At 36.2% G+C, this 21,360-nt stretch overlaps 1 protein-coding gene across 7 annotated transcripts in view; it reads right to left on the bottom strand.

The window, feature by feature from the left end:
• Positions 1 to 21,360, bottom strand: part of PCDH7 (protocadherin 7) — a 286,604-nt gene that overhangs the window by 144,510 nt on the left and 120,734 nt on the right. For 2 of the 7 annotated variants that reach the window (XM_087737276.1, XM_087737278.1), the window contains one exon: positions 5,541 to 5,757. The exons of 1 other annotated variant lie outside the window; for it this stretch is intronic. In XM_087737276.1, coding sequence (XP_087593402.1) covers positions 5,541 to 5,757 — 217 coding nt within the window. The remainder of the gene's footprint in view (positions 1 to 5,540; positions 5,758 to 21,360) is intronic. 4 more of the 7 variants (XM_087737277.1, XM_087737279.1, XM_087737280.1 and 1 more) reach the window with 2 other exon arrangements.

The raw sequence follows: 21,360 nt of genomic DNA, 5'->3' as shown, positions 1-21,360 counted from the left end.
GGAGGAAAACAGCCAATGCTCTTCCCAGCCAGGTTCATTGTCTTACATAAGACTACACTAGTATAAGAGGGATCCCTGCACAGTGTGTCTTCTGTCTTAGGAACTGGGGATCTTTTTCTTCTTCTAAAATGTCTTTTTACAGATCTTATCAGCATATGCCATTCTCAAAACAAACTGGTTCAAGACATAATCCATCACTTTATATGTATATGTTCCAAAACATTACCCATATATGTTGCTAGGTTTACAGAATCCAGAGTTCACTGTGTGCCTAATTATAGGTTAGTATTTATCAGAAACAAGGATAAGAATTCTTATGTATATGTATTACATAATAATTTGTGCAGCACTTTCTGGTATTTTGGGTTCATGCATGGAGGGTAACATTTAATAAACAGTGGATGTAGCAGCATTGACAAAAGAAACAAACCAAAAAAGGAACTATTAGCATGTAATCACTACATTGAAAACCTTTACTGACTCAACCTTTCAGATGGAGTACTTACGTTAACGTTTTCAGGACACAGTTTTGAAAACAAAATTATTCACATGTAATTTTAGGACCTGAATTCAAGAGAACAGAACATCTGAAAATAATGGTAACTGCAAAAGTACAGTAATTCTATGGAATAAATCAATGAATGTCTGGTTTGCAATGTTTACAACAAGGACATTTAAGTCTTCAAGAACATTAACTTGTGTTATTTGCACTGCAAAAAAGCTAAAGGCAAATGGATTCTGTAAACATGGATTCTGTAAACTAATAGATTCTTTCCTTCATTTTATTTACACTTTGGTCCAGAGAGCAGATAATATTCTATCTTATCAGTAAAAGTGAGAGAATGCTCTTCTAGATAAAATTAATTATGTTTATTAATTGTCAAGATTCCTTTCACATTTACAAGTCATCATCTCACATACCGTGAACCCCTTCTCTATATTGACAGTAGAACTTTGACACATGGTCTAAATCTGAAATTGTCATTGAGAACATAGCATATTATCAGACTATAGGAACTGAGATAATGTACTTCTATTCCTTGCCTTTTAGTTCTTCATGTGTCCTGACAGACTGTAATTTATCTACTGATTTCTTTGTGGGAGTCAAGCAACTGAATCACAAAAATTCTGAGCTCCTTTTCAAGCTCTGCCCCTTACTTCTTCTGTGACTTCAGACACATCACTTAATCTTTATTTACTCCATTTCCCCCTGTAAAAATGGAAGCTATAAACTATTCCCTTATTTTTCTTCTTTCACAGGGGTGACTGCTCTTCTCCAACCCTTACATATTTGATACTGAAACATGGGCTAATTTAAAATACTGTGCTGCACATCAAAGATATGTTCATGTAGAAATATCTGAACTAGCTTTAACACAGATATCTCAGGTGTGGCAAACAGTCTAATTATGACTGCATGGAAACAAATCTCCAGGGAAGAACATGTGAGCCAAAATCTACAGTGTTTCAGTTTCACCGCTATAGGTACTCTAGCTGAATTAAACAAAAAATAAAACTGATTAGTATAGAGAAGTGCGGGGGCGGGGGGGAAGGAATATAATGAAGCATTTTTAAGAAGGCTGCAAGAAACATGAGAGGCACCTGACAGAAGCAGGTGAATGGACATGAAACGGAACAATGAAAAGCTCTGCTTAGAGATGGTATGTGTAATTAATAACATAGGAATTAATATGAAAAGGCTGTATTGTCCATTCCTCAAATGGTGAGAATACATCTTCAGCTATGTTAGAAGAAACAGAAGTTCATGGAAAGAAAAAAATAACAGGTATATGATGATTGAAGACTGAAAAACCTAGAAATATATATAGTTCAGAGGAAAGATAAATTATAAGAAAACATAATAATGCACAGTATTTAAAAAATAAAATGGAATACTTCCATGGTCTTTCTCGTAATGATAAAAAGGAACAGTCACTGAAACTGTTAAATAAGAGAAAAAAGCAAATAAAAATAAAACAATTTTAATAGCCTTCAGAGGAATTTCCTGTTGAAAGGTATCCTTCAGGCCAGTAACTTGAAGCCTGTTAACGGCTTCTGATAAATTAAGTTCTATTATTATTATTATTATTATTATTATTATTATTATTATTATTATTATTATTATTATTATTTAGAGAATCACAATTTAAAGTACATGCTGGCTATTAACTGTTAGAGTCAGGAGGACAGGTAATTCTGGAAGTATCTGCCACTAGGGTTTTTTTAACTTCCCTCTGAGATATATGGTATTTAGGCATTGTCAAAAACAGAAGGCTATGACTAAAGACCAGGAAACTCATTTACCATGGTAATGTTTTTACCCTTGATATACAAATACGAATGTAATAAAAATGTTCTCGAGAAAATTATTGTGCAATTTACATTAAGACAGTGCCATTCTAACAACTAAATTAGAGAAGAAGGCTGCATATATGAGCAGAATTTCCTTATAAGGAAAGCTCCAAGGGCAGGGGATAAATTAACTTAGAAGTTACTTCTGGTTCTGCAGATTTTACTAATTAACAAGATTTTTGCATACTGAATTTTCACAGTCAATCTGCTAACATTTCTTTTTTTCTTCTCTCTCTTTTTTTTTTTCTTTTTTTCTCCTGCATCTGACACCACAGCTAATCATCAGAACAAAACTTCAGTCTACATCTGACAGTCATGTAGGCTGGTAGGTAATGTACAGCATATTCTAAGAAAACCAACCCCCTTACCCTTTTTTTCGTTTCCAGCATTTTATCCTTGCCTGAGAAAACAGAAAGAGGACTCTTACCAGCAAAGAGAAAGCTGAATTTCTTATTTACTCTGACTGTGAACTCAACCTTCTTACATTTGCCTTAACTATAAAAATTACTTGTTTTCCTTAATCATCTTAGCTTGGAAAAAAAAGTATCAAAAGTATCAGAGGGTTTAGTGACTATGCTGAAAATTATTATTTCAAACTTTAAAATGAAAGGAAATCCAAAGCAATTAGTTATAACTGCATTGTTTCACACCAACTGAAATCAAATGGTAAATATTTGAAGCAATAACAATTAATAACTAAGATAGCTTCCAAAGTACTGTTTCCATGGAAAATCTGCATGAAAATCCAGTATAAATTCTGATTAAAACCTAACCAAGATAAATACTGCAGATTACCTAGATTCCAATTAAATGTGACAAATGAACACTTGACAGATTTCAATCCCAATTCTATTTCTGTCAGAATGATCCATTAATATTGAAGATTACATTATCAGTATTTGAACAATACAATTGTGCTTAAAATAGTTAAAATATAAGTGGACTTCAGAATCAGATCACAGAAATCTCTCACTCAAATGTCAGATATTACATACATGAAAGAACAAAAGTACATTCCATCCTGTTCTGTCATTATTTATAGATTAATGTTAACAAAAATTTCTGGAGGCAGATGACATGCCACTGTTGAAATCTTGTGTTTAAAATGTGACAGCAAAATCCAAACATCTGTAGAGTATAATTTTCATCACAATGTCACCCACCTTTCAAAGGTCTCAGTTCAAGGTTTTATAAAAGAGAAGGAATTCCTGATAACTATATACAAGTCCTGCCATGCAATTTTTTTTTCATGGTAATTTTGTTTTCATTCAGTTATTCATCAAATAATATATTTATCTAGCTCTATGTTTCTATCTATTCTAGCTATACAATACCATTTTTAAAACTGAATCCAACAAATTCATCTTACCAGGTATAAAATATCATCTTTCCAAAAAACCAAAGTAATGTCTAAAATACTTTAATTATTAGAATGCAATGCCAGTTTTTGCATAAACACAAAAACTTAAATAAACTGGTTTGCTTTAATTTTTGACACTGCTCAAGCACTCTTCATTTTCAATTACACTTCAATAAGTGTGATGATTTTCATTGGCTACGAAATATATTAAAAATTATATTCAATTGTGGCTTTGCAGTTTTCCCAGTATGGTTTAGGCACACTCCATGTTAGCATACCTTCTGAACTCAAAATTTAATGTCTAGCAATCTACTGCACTGCTGTGTCCAGGGGAATTAACAAATTGTTTCAGTTCATTATCTTAACCACAAAATCTCACCACAAAATAGACAATAAAATAATCATCCCAATTTAGGTACAAAGTCTAGAAACTTTTTTCTGACATTGTTCTAGTAATACCAGTATCACTTTCTCCCCTTCCACAAACCCAGAAAAATGAAATGTAGAGAGATATATTCATATAAACAACCGAGGAGAATATATAGACACACACTTATACACATACGTAACCTAATATGTCTTCTTTTTAGATGGATATTAACATCTTCCTTTTTGGTCAACTCGTCATTTGCTGCTGGGATATACATTATAAGCATATGTCGACTACTGTAGACATTCTTCAGTCATACATACTAGATTTGACAATATCTTACCATGGAGAATAATATACTTTTATTGGGCCAACATGTCTATCTCAGGAAATACAAAAACCCAAGAACAATTATCCAGTGCTGTAATCTCTGAAAAACTAAAACATGCACTTAGGCAAACTAATTCATTCATTCTATAACAGAAAATATACCACCCTTTTTGCATATGCCCATCAATTCCAATTGGATTAGCAAACCCATTATTTCATTGGTTATCAAAAATCTGTACACTTTGATATACAATAATTTATTTTATTGTTTATTGGAAAATGAAGACACTACGAAGTCAGTGTCTGACTTCATAAAATTTTAGATGAAGGCCAATAAGTGGAGAACAGTAAAACATTCAGGTTTTATGAAATACATTTCAAATTGAAAAGACTTTTTAAAATTCTAAATAGTTTTAGATAGAAAGGAAAACAAAACCTGAGATTTGAATTACCTTTATTTTTTAATAGCTGGAGAATTACTATAAAATAAGTAAGGATTCATCATTTCCCCCTTCTACATAAATAGACCCTGAATTTAAATGAGATGTTCTAAAAGTACTGTACAAAATAAAGTGTGAAGAAAAAGAAAGTAATGTTCTTCGTTTCTAAGTAATGAAGAATGGACTTGACAGTGTTATTTTGAAAAGAGTCTATATAGCTGTGGGAACTGTTTTTGGGGAAAAGGGAATTCTCTAGAGTGGGGTTTTTAAATCCTACTTGCTTTTGCTAATGCTGACCATATTACATTCTGGGAAATTTCCTAAGTAGTTGTTGAACCAAAAATGGAAGGAAAAGAGAATACATGTAATTTATGGTCTTTTATCTAAAATGAAAAGTATGGAATTTAATTCAATTACCATCTCCCCAGCCCTCTACTGGTATTTTTTTTCAATGATTTAACTGTTTTTGCAGTATAGTTTTTAAAAGCAAATAAAGTGTTGGTTTTATTAGTAGTATTATGTTCCATTATTTTGTATATCTGCATTTTAACAAACTTTAAAATAAAATAATTACAATTTTAACTATTTAATATATTTATTTAATTTTTTTTTGGACTGACCTTTCAAAAGTCTACTTAGTATCACTTGCTAGTGAGATTATGTGTGTGAATGTTGTGTTTGCCCCTACCATTTTCCATATGCTCTGCCTCACCAACACTGCCATCCGGCGTAGTCCTTTCGTAGTTGTCCTCTGGGAGTGGAAGGGCACCCAGTCTTGGCCCTGATGAACTCTTACTGCTTGGTGTTTCTGACTCCTCCAGACCGCTGTCATAGCAACTCTGCAATGACCCTTGATGCGGGTCCTGAGGCTGACTCACAACAGAAAACGTCACTCTACGAAATGGCTGCAAGAGAAAAGATTCTGAATGTCACTGAAAAGTTCAGTCTTTGAACAACTGATTCTCAAAACATGACTTAAGCAAACTAATATTTTAACATTTACCAATGAAACAATTTTGTCTAAATTAAAGCAAACAGCAAGTACAGTCCTTAAAAGGCTGCTGGACAGAGTATCTGTGGATTTTAACTGTGATATACAGTCTAGAACCTTAATGCAGTTTTGCATAGCCTCCTTTCAAATGGCTGCATGAGCTAAGAAAGCTGGTTTATAATTATTTATAAATTCAGTACAGTTTCTCTTTTACTCAGTAGTAATAATTTGAATGGAGTTTATATCAGACTGCATGAAGGTACTTGACAGTGTGCGCGTGAGTATGTGTAAGACTTTGTGGGTGGGTATAAAAGCTCACCTGTAAACTATATTGTGGGTATTAACAACATAACAGCACACCCATAAGCCTGTAATAAAATCACTTCCTGTGGTTTTGAAAGCTAGTTGACATGAGAAAGGAGAAAAAAAAGAAGGGGAAAAAAAAAGGGTTCAGTCTCTTAGCTCCTTTGCCATAAAATTCAGTGCCTGCAGACAGGGTGTGTTGCCAGCTGACTTAATAAAGCCTTTAAAGTACTGCGAGCACAGCTGACACCACATGTTTCCACTGGGACTGTACAAACATAGATTGTTAGAGATTTGTGTTCATTCAAAATGACAGATATTACTATTGCTCTAGAAGCCTACACACTGAACCCTGGCACCAGTGAGCATCCCAGGAAGTGGGAGAGTCGATCCTTCACATTTCAGAGGACACTGAGGGCAGGCAGGATTTTCAGTAAGAAGCTGGGGGATTCTCCTACGATTTGAACTACACTCAAGCAGTAATGATACATTTCAAATAATTTAGTGATACATTTGAGATAACTTACTGTTCGCAAGGACAGAAAACCACAGAGAAATAGCTGATGTTCTAGAAAGCACGTTCTAAAACAAACACCAATAGATCCATTTTATAAGACACTATGCAGACTTTCTTATGTTTAAAATGTGAGGTCTGAGAGTGCTGCCCACCTTTGGATTCAGATGTGTTTCAAGCCCTATGTTAGAATGAGACACAGGCATACATCACGCCCACTGGCACCTCTGGTCACTATAGGTAGGAAAGGTGTATTCAGGCCAGAAGGGAGGAAACAGCAACTACAACCACTTACACAAGCCCTGAAGAATAGAAGTCCACATGAGGTTTACAAGTAGAGAGATGGGTGGATTTCAGTTAGAATTTTTACAATTTTTTTGAAGATATAAAGTTTTGAGGATATAAAGTTTTGAAGATATAAAGATATTCAGTGTGTATGATAAATAGGTTGGACTACAAATATAATACTAAGTCTTCCTGGCACAAGTAAATCAAAAGTTTATAGATGTGAGTGTTGCTAGAAATATGAGAAAAATCTAAGGGAAGAGTCATGGTATTCTCATGGTGAGTTTTTGACCTTTTAAAGTTTCCTTCTATTCTTCAGCTTGCAAAGTGCTTTTATACCAATCTCATTTAGAGCTTCATATATAAAATGCAAGGAGAACAGAGGAGCAAAACAAAAGAATGGAGAGCACAAATAATGCACATTAAAAGAGCACATAGAAATAGTTCAGAGTTGATGCTCCTTTCTCTAATGTGGAAATAGTAGAAAGCATAAAGGGGGATTAGAACTGCTATGTTAAGACCCTATATCTACAATATACAATTTGAATATCTTCTCACCATAGATTCTCAGTAAGCTCTTTCCCTTCCAGGAGCATTCAGAAGGAATCCCTTTGTTGAACTGCACAGGAATTCTAAAAGCTTTCCTACTGGTTCTGAATCATGCAGGAAGTATAAAGCCCTTTTGCAGTAGTGTGTCCTGCAAAACATCTGTGTCATTTGTATTGTATTTTCATATTTCAATAATAGCGTGTGTATTTTGTTATTGGTAATTTGCACACACGTTAATTCCCTCAGAGAAATAACTAAATAAATGTAAAGAGAGGTAAAATGTCTTTATCTAAGCTATGGTTTTAGATGTGAGCAACCAATTTTCTTTTGTCTTTTTTTTTAAAACTTATGGAAGTAGTGATTTCCCTTCATGTGTTTTCCACAGATGGACTTCTAAGTACATAAAAAGAGATCAAAGAAAGACAATATTTCCTAACTTGTAAACAGGCTCTGTTGTTTGTTTCCAATATGAGTATTCTCAGATCACTTAAGAATACTTGCAAGTGGAAGTTAAGGTTTCACTAGTCCAGTAAAGTTTCTTATTCTTATTACACTGGCCAAACTCACATGACCTTTCCACTGTCTTGACACTGAAGTTATATTTATTTCTTCATATTATTACCATGTCAGGTGACCAGCTGCCATTCCTTCTTACTTTAGAAATGAGATATTTTTGTCTGGAAAATATGGATTCACTGTTCAGTAAGTACGCCAAAGTTACTAGTACAATCTAAATTGTACTTCTACTGTTATTCAGGAAACAGCTCAGGGAACTGCCTAAGGACATAAGAAAAGATTTTCTCTTCACTCACACTTAACTCATTGGTACAATGCCCAGATGGATCCCAAGATCAAGTTTCACCTCCTATAAGTAGTACTGCTGACAGAACTTTCTAGGGTGCCCACCTGTCTTTCCTGAAGAGCTTGGACTCTAGATGCACGAGTTGTCCCACCACAGCTCAGCAATTTGAACAATGTCATATTTCTGAGGCCACACAGAGAGCTACTGTTCCTCCTGCTTGTTTCCCAGGCTGTGTACATTTCTGTACATGACATCCTTGAGGTGGACCCGCTTTCACTCTGTTTTATTGTTCTGGAGGTCTCTCTTGTACCCACCACTTTGCCTCCTTTGCTGTCCACCCCTGCCCACCACTTCCTTACTTGACTGTGAGTTGTAATTTCCCTCCACAGCCATTCCTAGTTTAAAGTTCTCTGCACCAGGATGCTCAGTCTGGTGGCAAAGATGCTGTTGCCAGCTTTGTCAGGTGGATCTCCCCAGACGTCCTCAATCCTCCAAAAGGGGGTCCATTGGTCTAAAAGCAAAAGCTCTGTCCCACAGGACCTACCTCCTCCTTCCCAAGCCTTTCACTGTCAGGACTGAGGAGACGCCATGAAGTCCCATGTGCCCTTCACCTTCCCTCCTTAGAGCTGTGTAGTCACCCTTGATATAGTCAACATTCTCACAGTGCCACTGGTGCCCATGTGGATGAGGAGCAGCAGATAATAATTCAATGAGTGAATGAGTCTCTGCAAAGCATCCTGCATCTGAGCACCTGGCACGCTGCAAACCTCCCTAAACAGCAGGTCAGGTCAGCAGATAGGGCCTCCACCCCCCCTTAGAAGAGGTTCTCTCACTCTGATGCTTCCTCAGGCAGAGTTTCCACCGTACTGTCTGCTACCAGGGCACTGACCCTATTCTGCAGTTGCAAATCTGCAAGTGAAAGAGTTGTCTGCCCTGTGTTGCAAGACATCACAAGCCTACAGTCTTCCCTATCTTGGGAGTCTCTCCAGTGAGCACACTCTCTGGTTGTTCCTCTTTCTGTGCAGTCAGGGGGGTCAGGCTGCATGGGTGGTATATGGGTATATGTATGGGTAAATGTATGGGTATATATAGTATACTAGTATGCTACATACTATTTAGTGAAAATAAATATATAGGCTTGGAATAGAAGAAATCTGCTTTCAATTAAAATAGTTGGGTATGAAAGGAATATCCATATACTAGTTCTTGATGGGAAACTGTATTTTGCTTTAAAGTAAGATCTAGTGTAAATCATACAGCTTATCTTTGAAAAGATATGGTAAAATATATTGTTGTGGAATCACACAGACAAGCAAGAGTAATTTGTACATTCTCATATTAAATATTTAAGCATACTAGTAAGCGTACTTAGTATGTACTAGTAAGTACATACACAACATATACACTTCAGGAAAAAAATGGAACAAATTTTGCACGGTATAAATAGGTGCAAGACCATCAATTTCTATGGAGCTTAGTAAAGTTTCATTTTAAGAAGTTGCCTATTACTGAATACTGATGATATCTAATGGATATATTGAAATGGCTCCTAAACTTCCACTTAAGGATTTATCTTGACTAGAGTTCAAGATTATCACATCATAACTAATCTTACTGACCTCACAAAAACTGACCTTTAAGATCATTGAGTCCAACCATTAACCTAGTGCTGAAAGTTATGAGCACTAGAATGTTGATACATAATGAATGCTATTTATGCATCAGTTGCTATGAATGCAAAAAAAACCCTCCATAAACAAGAACTTTCTTCATATACTCTAATCTTCATTTAGATCCTAATCTGTAAAACATTTGAGGTTTCAAAGAAAACTGCATATTAACGAGACAAACAGGAGGGAAGGAGGATGAATACCAGGATTAATATTTCCAAAAAGTTATTGGTAAAATGCTGGTTATCTCATATATTTATTGCCATGCCAAAAATAAGGATATAAGCTGCACTTTAACAAGGATAAGCAGACTACATCCTTAATTTTGTGTTTCCGTTGATAAAATTACATCAGTAACATTTCACAGAAAAATGGACATGAGAAATTTCCAAGTGCTGACAAAATAAGGCACATACCCATGAGGAGAGTAGAGAGGGTTATGTTTAGCTTTATTGATTTTCAGTGCACAACATTAATACAGCTCCATCTGCCAGCACTGTGAATCAACATGGTAGAGCTGCTTTTACCCAAATAAGCCCACTAGCTGTTCAATTTGTCCTTCCCAGCAAAACAGCAACACAAAGCCTTTACTAGTCCCTTAGCAGGGATAGTCCTTACTAGATTCGCATTTAGTAAGAATGCAATAGGTTTGATAATTTTCTCCCTCTGAAAACTGATATCATATTTTCTGATAACAGCATATGGAATTATTCCTAATTATATCTGATCATGGACATGATCAGATCACAGAGAAAAGATGCACCTCTGCATTATACCCCAAATGTAAATCACTATTTCTTCCTTGTTTCAACTGTATTTCATAAACCAGATTTTTTCTTTTCCCCTCACCAGCAGAACAAAAATCACTGTGATGCCAAAGACTTGTAGTCTGTACTAATTGAGCCCTATTAACTTATTCTATGGTACTGTGTTTATCTTAGCCTATATTAATTAACTCTTCCTTATCAAAGTTAGAAAGTAAAATCATATTATACTTCCAATTTTTGAAGAACCCTAATTTCAGAGCTTGGCATTAGGGACAGACTGTGGATAGACTTGGTGAAAAGCAATATATCCATATAGCTGCATGAGGCTTAATCGTGACACTTTTTCACTGTTATGAGAGGGATTTTCCTTTCATTTCCTAAAATCTCTAATTTTTGCATTGTATTTCATAGAATCATAGAATTCTTTACGTTGGAAAATACCTTAGATCTTTAAGATCATCAAGTCCAAAAGTTAACCTAGCACTGCCAAGTCCACCACTAAATCATGTGCCTAAGCACCACATCTACCCGTCTCTTAAATACCTCCAGGGATGGGGACTCAACCACTCCCCTAGGCAGCCTGTTCCAGTGCCTGACTACCCTTTTGGTGAAGAAATTTTTCATAGTATCCAAGCTAAACCTCCCCTGGTGCAAGTTGAGGCCATTTCCTTTCATCCTGTCGCTTGTTGTTTGGGAGAAGAGACCAACCCCCACCTCACTACAACCGCCTTTCAGGTAGTTGTAGAAAGCAATAAGGTCTCCACTCAGCCTCCTGTTCTCCAAACTAAACAACCCCAGCTCCCTCAGCCGCTCCTCGTAAGACTTGTGCCCTAGACCCTTCACCAACTTCGCCCTTCTTTGGACACACTCCAGCACCTCGATGTCCTTCTTGTAGTGAGGGGCCCAAAACTGAACACAGTACTCGAGGTGCGGCCTCACCAGTGCCGAGTACAGGGGGATGATCACTTCCCTAGTCCTGCTGGCCACACTATTTCTGATACAAGCCAGGATGCTATTGGCCTTCTTTGCCACCTGAGCACATTGCTGGCTCATATTCAGGTGGCTGTCAACCAACACCCCAATGTCATTTTCCACCAGGCAGCTCTCCAGCCACTCTTCCCCAAGCCTGTAGTTTGCATTGCATGGGGTTGTTGTGACGGAAGTGCAGGACCCGGCACTTGACCTTGTTGAACCTCATACAGTTGGCCTCGGCCCATCGATCCAGCCTGTCCAGATCCCTCTGTAGGGCCTTCCTACCCTCCAGCAGATCAACACTTCCACCCAACTTGGTGTTATCTGCAAACTTACTGAGGATGCACTTGATGCCCTCATCCAGATCATTGATAAAGGTATCAAACAGAACTGGCCCCAGTACTGAGCCCTGGGGAACACCACTTGTGACTGCCTGCCAAGTGGATTTGACTCCATTCACCACAACCCTTTGGGCCCAGCCATCCAGCCAGTTTTTTACCTAGGAAATCGTACACCTGTCCAAGCCATGAGCAGCCAGTTTCTCTAGGAGAATGCTGTGGGAGACAGTGTCAAAGGCCTTACTAAAGTCCAGGTAGACAACATTTACAGCCTTTCCTTTACCCACTAAGCAGGTCACCTTGTCATAGAAGGAGACCAGGTTAGTCAAGCAGGACCTGACTTTCATAAACCCATGCTGACTGGCCCTGATCCCCTGGTTGTCCTGTGCATGCTGTGTGGTGGCACTCAAGATGATCTGCTCCATAACCTTCCCCAGCACCGAGGTCAGGTTGACAGGCCTGTAGTTCCCCAGATCCTCCTTCTGGCCCTTCTTGTAGATGGGTTTCACATTTGCTAACTTCCAGTCAACTGGGACCTCTCCAGTTAGCCAGGACTGCTGATAGATGATGGAAAGTGGCTTGGTGAACAATTCTGCCAGCTCCCTCCGTACCCTTGGGTGGATCCCATCCAGCCCCATAGACTTGTGTGTGTCTACATGGTGTAGCAGGTCGCTAACCATTTCCCCTTGGATTATGGGAGCTTCATTCTGTTCCCCATCCCTGCCTTCCAGCTCAGAGGGTTGGGCACCCGGAGAACAACCGGTCTGACTATTAAAGACTGAGGCAAAGAAGGCATTAAGTACCTCAACCTTTTCCTCATCTTTTGTCACTGTTTCCCCCCACATCCAATAAAGGAAGGAGATTCTCCTTAGTCCTCCTTTTGCTGCTAATGTATTTGTAGAAACTTTTTTTGTTGCCTTTTACGGCAGTATCCAGATTAAGTTCTAGTTGGGCTTTGGCCCTTCTAATTTTCTCCCTGCATAACCTCACAACATCCTTGTAGTCCTCCTGAGTCACCTGCCCCTTCTTCCAAAGGTCATAAACTCTCCTTTTTACCCTGAGTTCCAGCCAAAGCTCTCTGCTCAGCCAGGCTGGCTCATTTTCCAGCACATGGGGGCAGCCTGCTCCTGCACCTTTAAGGTTTCCTTCTTGAAGAATGTCCAGCCTTCCTGGACTCCTTTGCCCTTCAGGACTGCCTCCCAAGGGACTCTGTCAGCCAGGCTCCTAAGAAGCCAAAGTCTGCTCTCTGAAAGTCCAAGGCAGCAATTCTGCTGACCCCTCCTCTTACTTCTCCAGGAGTTGAAAACTCTATTTCCTGATACTTCATATTGTTTATGGATTATATTCTTTCGTGGTTTCTGTATAGGAACTGTTATCAACTCTGTAAATACCGTCAGTTCAAATCCTGGTAAATTTGGACTGTAATGGTAGGGTGGAAGAGAGAATCCTTTTTATGTTTAACTGAGAGCTGGGGTTGCAACCATCAACCCTTTCTCAGCCAGTTACCTCACAATTGATTCTGGATACAAAGTAGATGCACTAAAGTGTAACAAGGAAGAGTCAGCAATTTTCTCTCTTACTTAGCACTTGGATAAAACAGTAGGATTCTATCAGGCCTTGCTACTATCATAACACCTACATCTCAAAAGTATCAGAATTTTGAAAATGTTTTAAACAACTGTAAAATGCAATCCAAGAAGCAACTGACTATGTTGAGAAGCATAAAAAAATTAGCCCAAACTGAGTACCAAGCTAAAGCAAGCTATATTGTTTTAAATATTTCTACTAATTCATTCAGCATTAGCTTGAGTATTACCTGAAACCCTGGAAGATCAGGAACTAAGTTTCTTATTTTTCCCTAACTCTCAAATCAGATGACTTCCCACTTTAACGACACATGATATCTTGGGCTATTGACTAGGATTTAAGTTGGCCAAAGAGCCAACTCTGGAGGTCACCCAATCCAACCCTTCTGCTCGAAGCATGGTCACCTAGAGCACTTTACCCAGGGCTGTAATCAGTTGGGTTTTTAATATCTTCAAGAATGGAGACTCTACAGCCTCTCTGAGCAAACTGTTCCACTGTTCTGCTGTTCTCATAGTAAAGAAGGTTCTTCTTATGTTTGAATGGAATTTCTGTATTTCAATTTGTGCCGAAGCATAAAAAGCACTGGTGATGAGTCAAACCTAAATAATATGATAATTCCTGTTAGCTTCAGAAAGTCAATCAATGTCAAGCTGCTTGTAAGACTAACACAGCGACTGCGATATGTAGAGGGTAGAACTGAAAAATAGGCAGAAGAGATATATCATCCCATCACATAAATTCAAAGTGTTTCTTTAGCACTTGAATTTTGATAAAACATGTCATTATCCTTTTCTTTCTATTCATTCTTAATTGCTGGAAGCTTGTTGGAAGACAAACAAAATATTAATGAACAATTGCTATTCTGCATGAATAGTTTAAACCCACGCAACTCTTTCCCCCCTGCAAATCACATATTTCTACTGTTTTAAATTTCTGTCATTGTGGTTAATAGAAAACTGGCATGAAATTAAATTAAACAGGCATTATTTTTCAATAAGAAGACTGAAACACCTGAGACAAGTATTACAACAGGAGGGGAAAAGACAAGAAGCACACTGATAAGAATAATCAACTTTTTCTTTTAAATTTAGCAAAAAGTAGTAACAATTGCAATTTTAAACAGGAGTTGAAAAAAATAAAAAATATTCTGATATTACAGCTCTGTAGCAGGGATCACCTGTGATGAACTGTGATTGGCTCAGCTATCAGAGAAGAATTCTACACACAAGAGAAAGAATCTCCATCATTATTGCCATTTATTTTGGTAGCATTTTTATTAATTTTAGTTGCAGTAGTGAGCTCCTGGTCATGAAACAGAAGCATATTTTGTTTGTTCCGTATGAATATGAAATACAAATCCACTAATATCTATTTGCTTAAGCCCAAGGCTACATGTTAAGATTTGATATTCAGGGATAATATTTCATAATGCATTTTACATTATGGGCATGTTTACTGTAACATCCAAACATACATTTTTCCTTTTAAGTTCAGTGCTTTTCTCAAATATCCTTTCTTGCTTGTTATCCAAATTTGCCTTTCTGAATTACAACAATAACTTCTGAGCAGCCCCCAATCCTTTTCATTCACCTAGCTCTGTTAAGTAGATTCCTAATAACTGTTGTCTCTGTTACAAGTAAACAAACAAAAAGCATGCCTATTATTTCCATGAATATCATCAGAGAAGACACCAGTAATATGAAGAACATCCCTTTCTCAAAGATACAATACTCTTTTGTGATAGAATCCTCATATCAAAATACATTACACAAGTTAATTTAGAAAAATTAAACAAGATCTACAAGGCTTTTAAATGAAGCCAGTATTCTTAGCATTTTACAAGAGCTCTTCTTGGTAGCTATTGAAAGATGATCAGAAAGAAACCAAGAATAAATGAGAATCTGTAGCAGAGATGGTCAAAATAATTCTGTTGTACTCTTTTGCCTGCTTATAAAAATATACTTTTGTTATCACATCAGTATCCCATTGTTTGAGAATTATAAGAACCAAGCATCTACGACCCTGAAGTGCTCTCTTATTTTTCTACTACAAAAAAGAAATGGATGAAGTAGCATTTTGTCTTCCCAAGAACAATTATAATGTGAAATAAGATTTTTATCATATTTCTTTCTATTTTCTTAAAAAAACCTTGTCCTAAATCTTTCATGTAGATTAAACACAACTTCAGTGAATGTAGTATTTTTTCCTGAACTCATTGCATTAGATTCCAGTATTCTACTTCAACTCTTTCTAATAATTTTAATTCAAATCCTCTGAAAACTCTTCTTTGTTTGACCAAAATCTGTTACTAAGGCACTGGAACAGTATTTATTTAGCTAAGTGTCATTCCAGTATCTTATACTACTCACTGCTTACACCTTCACAATGGCTAACATTCGTCACTTTCAAACTTTTCTGTGATCAGATCTTTCTTTTTTCTTGAAATATTTGGAAAGTCTGTCTTTCCTGGAGGGGTTTGTTTGGGTTTCTTTTCCGTCTGTTTTTCATCAGAGAATTTGCTGCCCAAAACTAGCCCAGGGATATTAGTTCACAGAGGCTGTTATGTCTGTTAGCTCCAGCCTCTCAACATAAGTATGAGAAATTTTTATCTCTTTCTATTTGCTAGACTGTTTCATTAAAGTTTCTCATTGGCTCAAGTATTATTCTCTGAAAACAACCAACCAACCCCCTCATATCCATCCTACCAGCTCAATCACCCAGATATTTGTGTTGAGATCCTCAGCAGCTTCTCTTGAATCTGGAACATTATTAAAGTAATTTAATGTATTGAGAAGAAAAAGAATATCATCCCTTACTCTAGTTATCAGGCACTAAAAAGCCCTAAAATGGAAGGTATACATTCATAAGTCTACTTCTAAAGCCATTTACACAAAACTGCCCTTAGAGAAAGGATGAAATCAGAAAGACTGTCCAGATGAAATCAGAAAGACTGTCCACATGTATTTTTCATAAGCTGTAGAATGATGATCCTTTAGTTGTCTGTAGTCCAAGTGGGTCAAAATGTGATGTGATAGAAACTATTGATCCAATTGAGCAATACTCATATATATACATATATCACTTGAGATTCTGGCACACCATTCTATTTCATATATATATATATATATATAAAGAAAAAGATTTTAGAAATACAGAATAGTTCGCAATAGATATAAATTGTCATATTCTATACAGCATTTTGGGTGAATCTACATTAATATTTTAGTTCACATAGGGTATGAGCTACAGAAATGAATCTCCTTATCATTCCCAATTATTGTACTTTGCTATCCTTGGAAGAACTATCGTGAAGCAAATATATTGGACTCTTTGGATCCAGTTCAAATGAAGGATATGATCCAAAAGCATGCCTAGATAGCTTGAACTAACAGGAGCTCAGTTCACAGGATCAGACTAGAGCCTAGTCCACAGTAAATCTCCACAAAATGCATACAGTATGAAAATCAGCCTCAGCACCCACTGTTTCATCATTCCTCTTGTGTCATTCTATTTGCTAATGTAGACATAGCCATTTGTAAAAATTGCTTTCTCTGTGTTTTGTTTCCCTGCACAAAGAGAGGCTTGTGTCTGCAAAGGGATCTTTGCCAGAACGGCATTGAAATCACAGATCCAGATAGCTAAAGCATATATGAACCTTTCAAAACATCAACCTTTAGTATTAACAAAGCACTGATGCACAAGAAGTAACGTCTTCTTATAAGTAATGAAAAATATTCCTGCTGCTAAGATTAGATGAAACATTTTGAATATATTGCTAATAGACCACAGTGTTCTGTATAGAACTCATTAGATAAACAGGGAAAAAATAACGATCACTAAAGATTTGAATCATTAATACATACATTGCATCAAAGTGGAACTCATTGGGTCTTAAGTCTCACCTTTTGATTGGCTTTCTCTGCCATCATTGTTAAAAAGGTTAATTATTAATACTGTTGAGAATATTTTCTTTTTGGTAGCTGTTCACAAGAAAAGGCTCTAGCCCAATATGAACAGGGAGAGTCACCGCATCAAATTTTAGGAAAATTCAGCAATAACTCTTGGAAGAAAGGATCGAATTCGATCAATACATTCATTGTATAAATGTAGATGAATACATAAACCAGGCACTTCAAATCTAGTAGGGCAGATACAGGTATTCAGGTATTTTGTGAGTGATTAAGAATGAGGATTTTTGTACTGGTCACCAAAACTGTATTGATGATGACATATTTTCCAAAATCTGCAGTTGAAATGTTTTCCAAAATTAGGTAATAGACTCAGTATTTTGTATTCTTATGCATCATGTAGTCCTCAATGTTTGTTTACTGTTCATCTAAGTTGTCCAAATTATTCTCTAAACTTAAATGACTTAAATTTAAAGGCATAGTGATTTTTAAAGGGTTGACACATTTTCTATAAATTGGGCAATAAAAACTCAGGCATAAAATCTCAGATAGTCAACGACGTTTCTCTACAAGAAGTGGAAGGACAGAACTATAGAAATGTATCCCATGTAGGAAGATATTTAATAGAATGGAAATAGTCTTCACTAAATACTGAGGAATTTAAATTAGCTGCATAACTTTTAGATCACTCAAGTTAGATGAAACAAATGCTATTCTTGGTGAACGCTGTAGCTATGCAAGTTATAATAATAAACATGCCACAGGCTCAAAATACAAGGCCTTGAAAGGGAAAATGGTTAATTTTTTTCCAAAATTAGATATTTGAAAAGGCACTATAGATTTGATGGGAAAAAAAGAGGCATGAATGAACACAAAAATACAATTTGTTCCATTATTTCATTTTAATCAGGGTTACATACACTTTCATTGTGACAAATAGACTGTTGGAAGAAATATATTTAAAAGAGGTAATTGAACAGGAAACTGATAAAAAGGTAGTTACAGACAAAATAACAGATGAAGTCCATGTCCAGTACTATACTCCAAGGCTAATTATCTATACAGCCACCTTGTATAATTAAAACTCATGCCAAAGATGTGGGAGTTTTTGTTCATTTGCTTGTTTTTTCACATTTCGTGCTGAAAAACCTTTAAAACTATAACACTACTGTAAAATTAGAATATACTTTTTCTTCCTTTTAGGAAAATGTTTGAAGTGCAGTGGTCCACAAAACAACATAGAAGTTGATAGGTGTTTTAAAACACTAGTTCAAAGGAGACATTTAGCTGATAGCAAACTAATTGTTGCAAAAATATCCCAAATGCACAAATAAAAATATATTTTTTCAAAAAATTAGTTACATAAATTAGAAACCTACTCATATGTAGAAATAGGTGCTTATTTCCTATTATGGCAACACCATGCCTGTTCCTTTAGGTTAAACATTACTTTGTAATTGTCAGTGATGTCATTTGAAGCTAATTGCTTAAGTGTAAGAGCTGTTGAAATGTGAAACTATTACTTTACACTTGACTCAAAATGTCAGTAATTATTTCAGAATGTAGTTAACACAGTAAAGGTGCTTTAAAAGTACAGCCTCATAAGAAGTACTGGAATATTTATCTGTGGAAATGATTACAGCCATCAACTTGTTATAGAATTATTACTAAATGAGAAAACAGTGTAATGTCACAGAAAAACATGTTTGTTTGTGGTTTGATTTTTTTTTCTTCAGAAGACTAGTGGTGAAATTCTATGAAAACAAATTTTAATTTGTGTTTTCTAATAAAAATAATCCTGGCATGTGTTTTTCGATACATGCTCCAGAAAATTAATATAAAAAGCATGACTTTTGAAGGAGGCAATGAGATGACTGCCTGGAAAACAACAGTGGGGACTCTGCTAACTTCTTGGATATGCCTACTTTTACTGTCCTAGGACTTGATTTCCACATGTGCAGTTTCATTTTCATTTTTGCATTCCAAATCAAAATCGCTTTTCTCTTTCACTTCAGATTTGGACCCAAAAATGAAAGACATCTGTTAATCACTATGATTTTCATCATACACTGAACAAAATCATTAAAGAAGTTATGTATCTGAAGAAAAATCAAATTATTATGCATAAAATACTGTAAAATATAAACAGAAAAGCATGGCTTATAATAAAAGTAGTTAAACTCAATTAAAGTGTTCATAGGTAAAACTTTATAGATCTATTTTCATAAGTAGAACCTTACTACACGTCATCCCTGTCAATCACGTTTACAGATATTTTTTGATCATAAGAACATAATCAACATTGTCCATGAATATGTTGTTTGAGACTCAAGGAAGTTCTGAAAAGAGTTCACAAACTGGAGTTCATATTCTTTTATTCCACAGCTATAGATCAGATGAGTAATTTTCAAGGTCATGAGGAGAAAACAGCCTGATGGATTTCCTGGAAGAAACCACAGGCCCAGAGAAGTGTACTGTGATTGAAAGATGATTAAAAGTAGTCCACACCATCTTTTCAGACAGCCAAATTCATTCTTATTATGCACTCTCTCAAATATTTATCTAAGAATGTGTTTAATGCTGTGACTGTAATTCAAGACACTCACTCTGATGCTTGTTATCAGTTCCAAAGAAGTTTTAAATATTAAGATGTTATTAAAAAAATGTGCCAAGGTGAAACAAATCTTCATCTGGTCTACTTTTAAGAGGTGTCACATAAACAAATAATGTTTTTGCCTAATCACCTCTCTCTCTCTCCAATACCAACATATGGGAAGTACCAAAAGAAAAAGTGCTTTGGACACTTAATGTAATTCTATTCTTTCATTGTACAGTGTCATGAACAATATAAAATGTAGGCTTTGGGCTAATTAGGTGTCACAGAAAAAGAATAACTTGATATTATTTAGTCAAAACATAATTAAAATAAAATATCGGAATTTTTCATTCTATAACCTAGTTTTTAAAATATTGTCATTCAGAAAGAAGTTAGGATCACATAATGAAAATATCATGCCATTTAGAAAAGAATCACATAATGAAAATATCAAAATTCTCCACTAGAAACACTCTCTAAACAGCATGGCCGTTTTCCATAGGGTCAGGCTGGCCTGGTGGTTCTGATGAACTGCACCGTAAGCCAGTACCGGGATCCTCATAGGAGATGGTCATTCTTATTATACACTAGTGAAAGCACAACTCTTCAGTTTCCTCTCTGAATATAACAGAAATAGCCTTTCTGGCACAGGAATCTGGGCTTAAGTCTTAACCTTGCTTTATATCTACATCACAAATTGTGTTGCCGTGTGAAGTCACCCGAGCCAATTCTAAATGAATGGCACTGGAAGGCTGCTTGTGAGCTTCTTAAGTGCTTTGCATCTCTATTCATACAACACCATATAGATGAATGTGTGCAATTTCCACTTTGAACTTTGCCACTTTCAGGATTAATTTCACTATTTATTCTTCATTTACTTCATGTGAATGAATAAGATTAGAGAGGTCAAATCCTCAGCTCATATAAATCAATGTACTCTTGTTGTCTGGCTTTAGGCGTCTGTTCTTTCCCTAGTTATACCAAGATGTTTTGCTTTTTCCAAACAAAACAACATAATGGGCAACAATATTGTCATGACTGCAGACCATCTTGGATCTTGATTGGAAGAGGCAGCGTGCACTTCATAAAGCCAGCTGGCATTAGCAAGAACACTTTCTGGTCAATGCCCTCTAAAAATAAAAAAGTATCAATCTCACCAACAGCAGACCCGTATTGCAAAGTCCAGAATTAAATGTAGCTCTCCCATTTGGCTGCTTTTATTGCTG

This window comes from Nipponia nippon, unplaced genomic scaffold (genome assembly GCF_047370975.1).
Source record: "Nipponia nippon isolate SJK-2023a ecotype South Korea unplaced genomic scaffold, ASM4737097v1 scaffold_6, whole genome shotgun sequence".
Lineage (NCBI taxonomy): Eukaryota > Metazoa > Chordata > Aves > Pelecaniformes > Threskiornithidae > Nipponia > Nipponia nippon.
The sequence above is the reverse complement of the archived record's forward strand: the minus strand, read 5'-3'. Positions and strand labels throughout refer to the sequence as shown.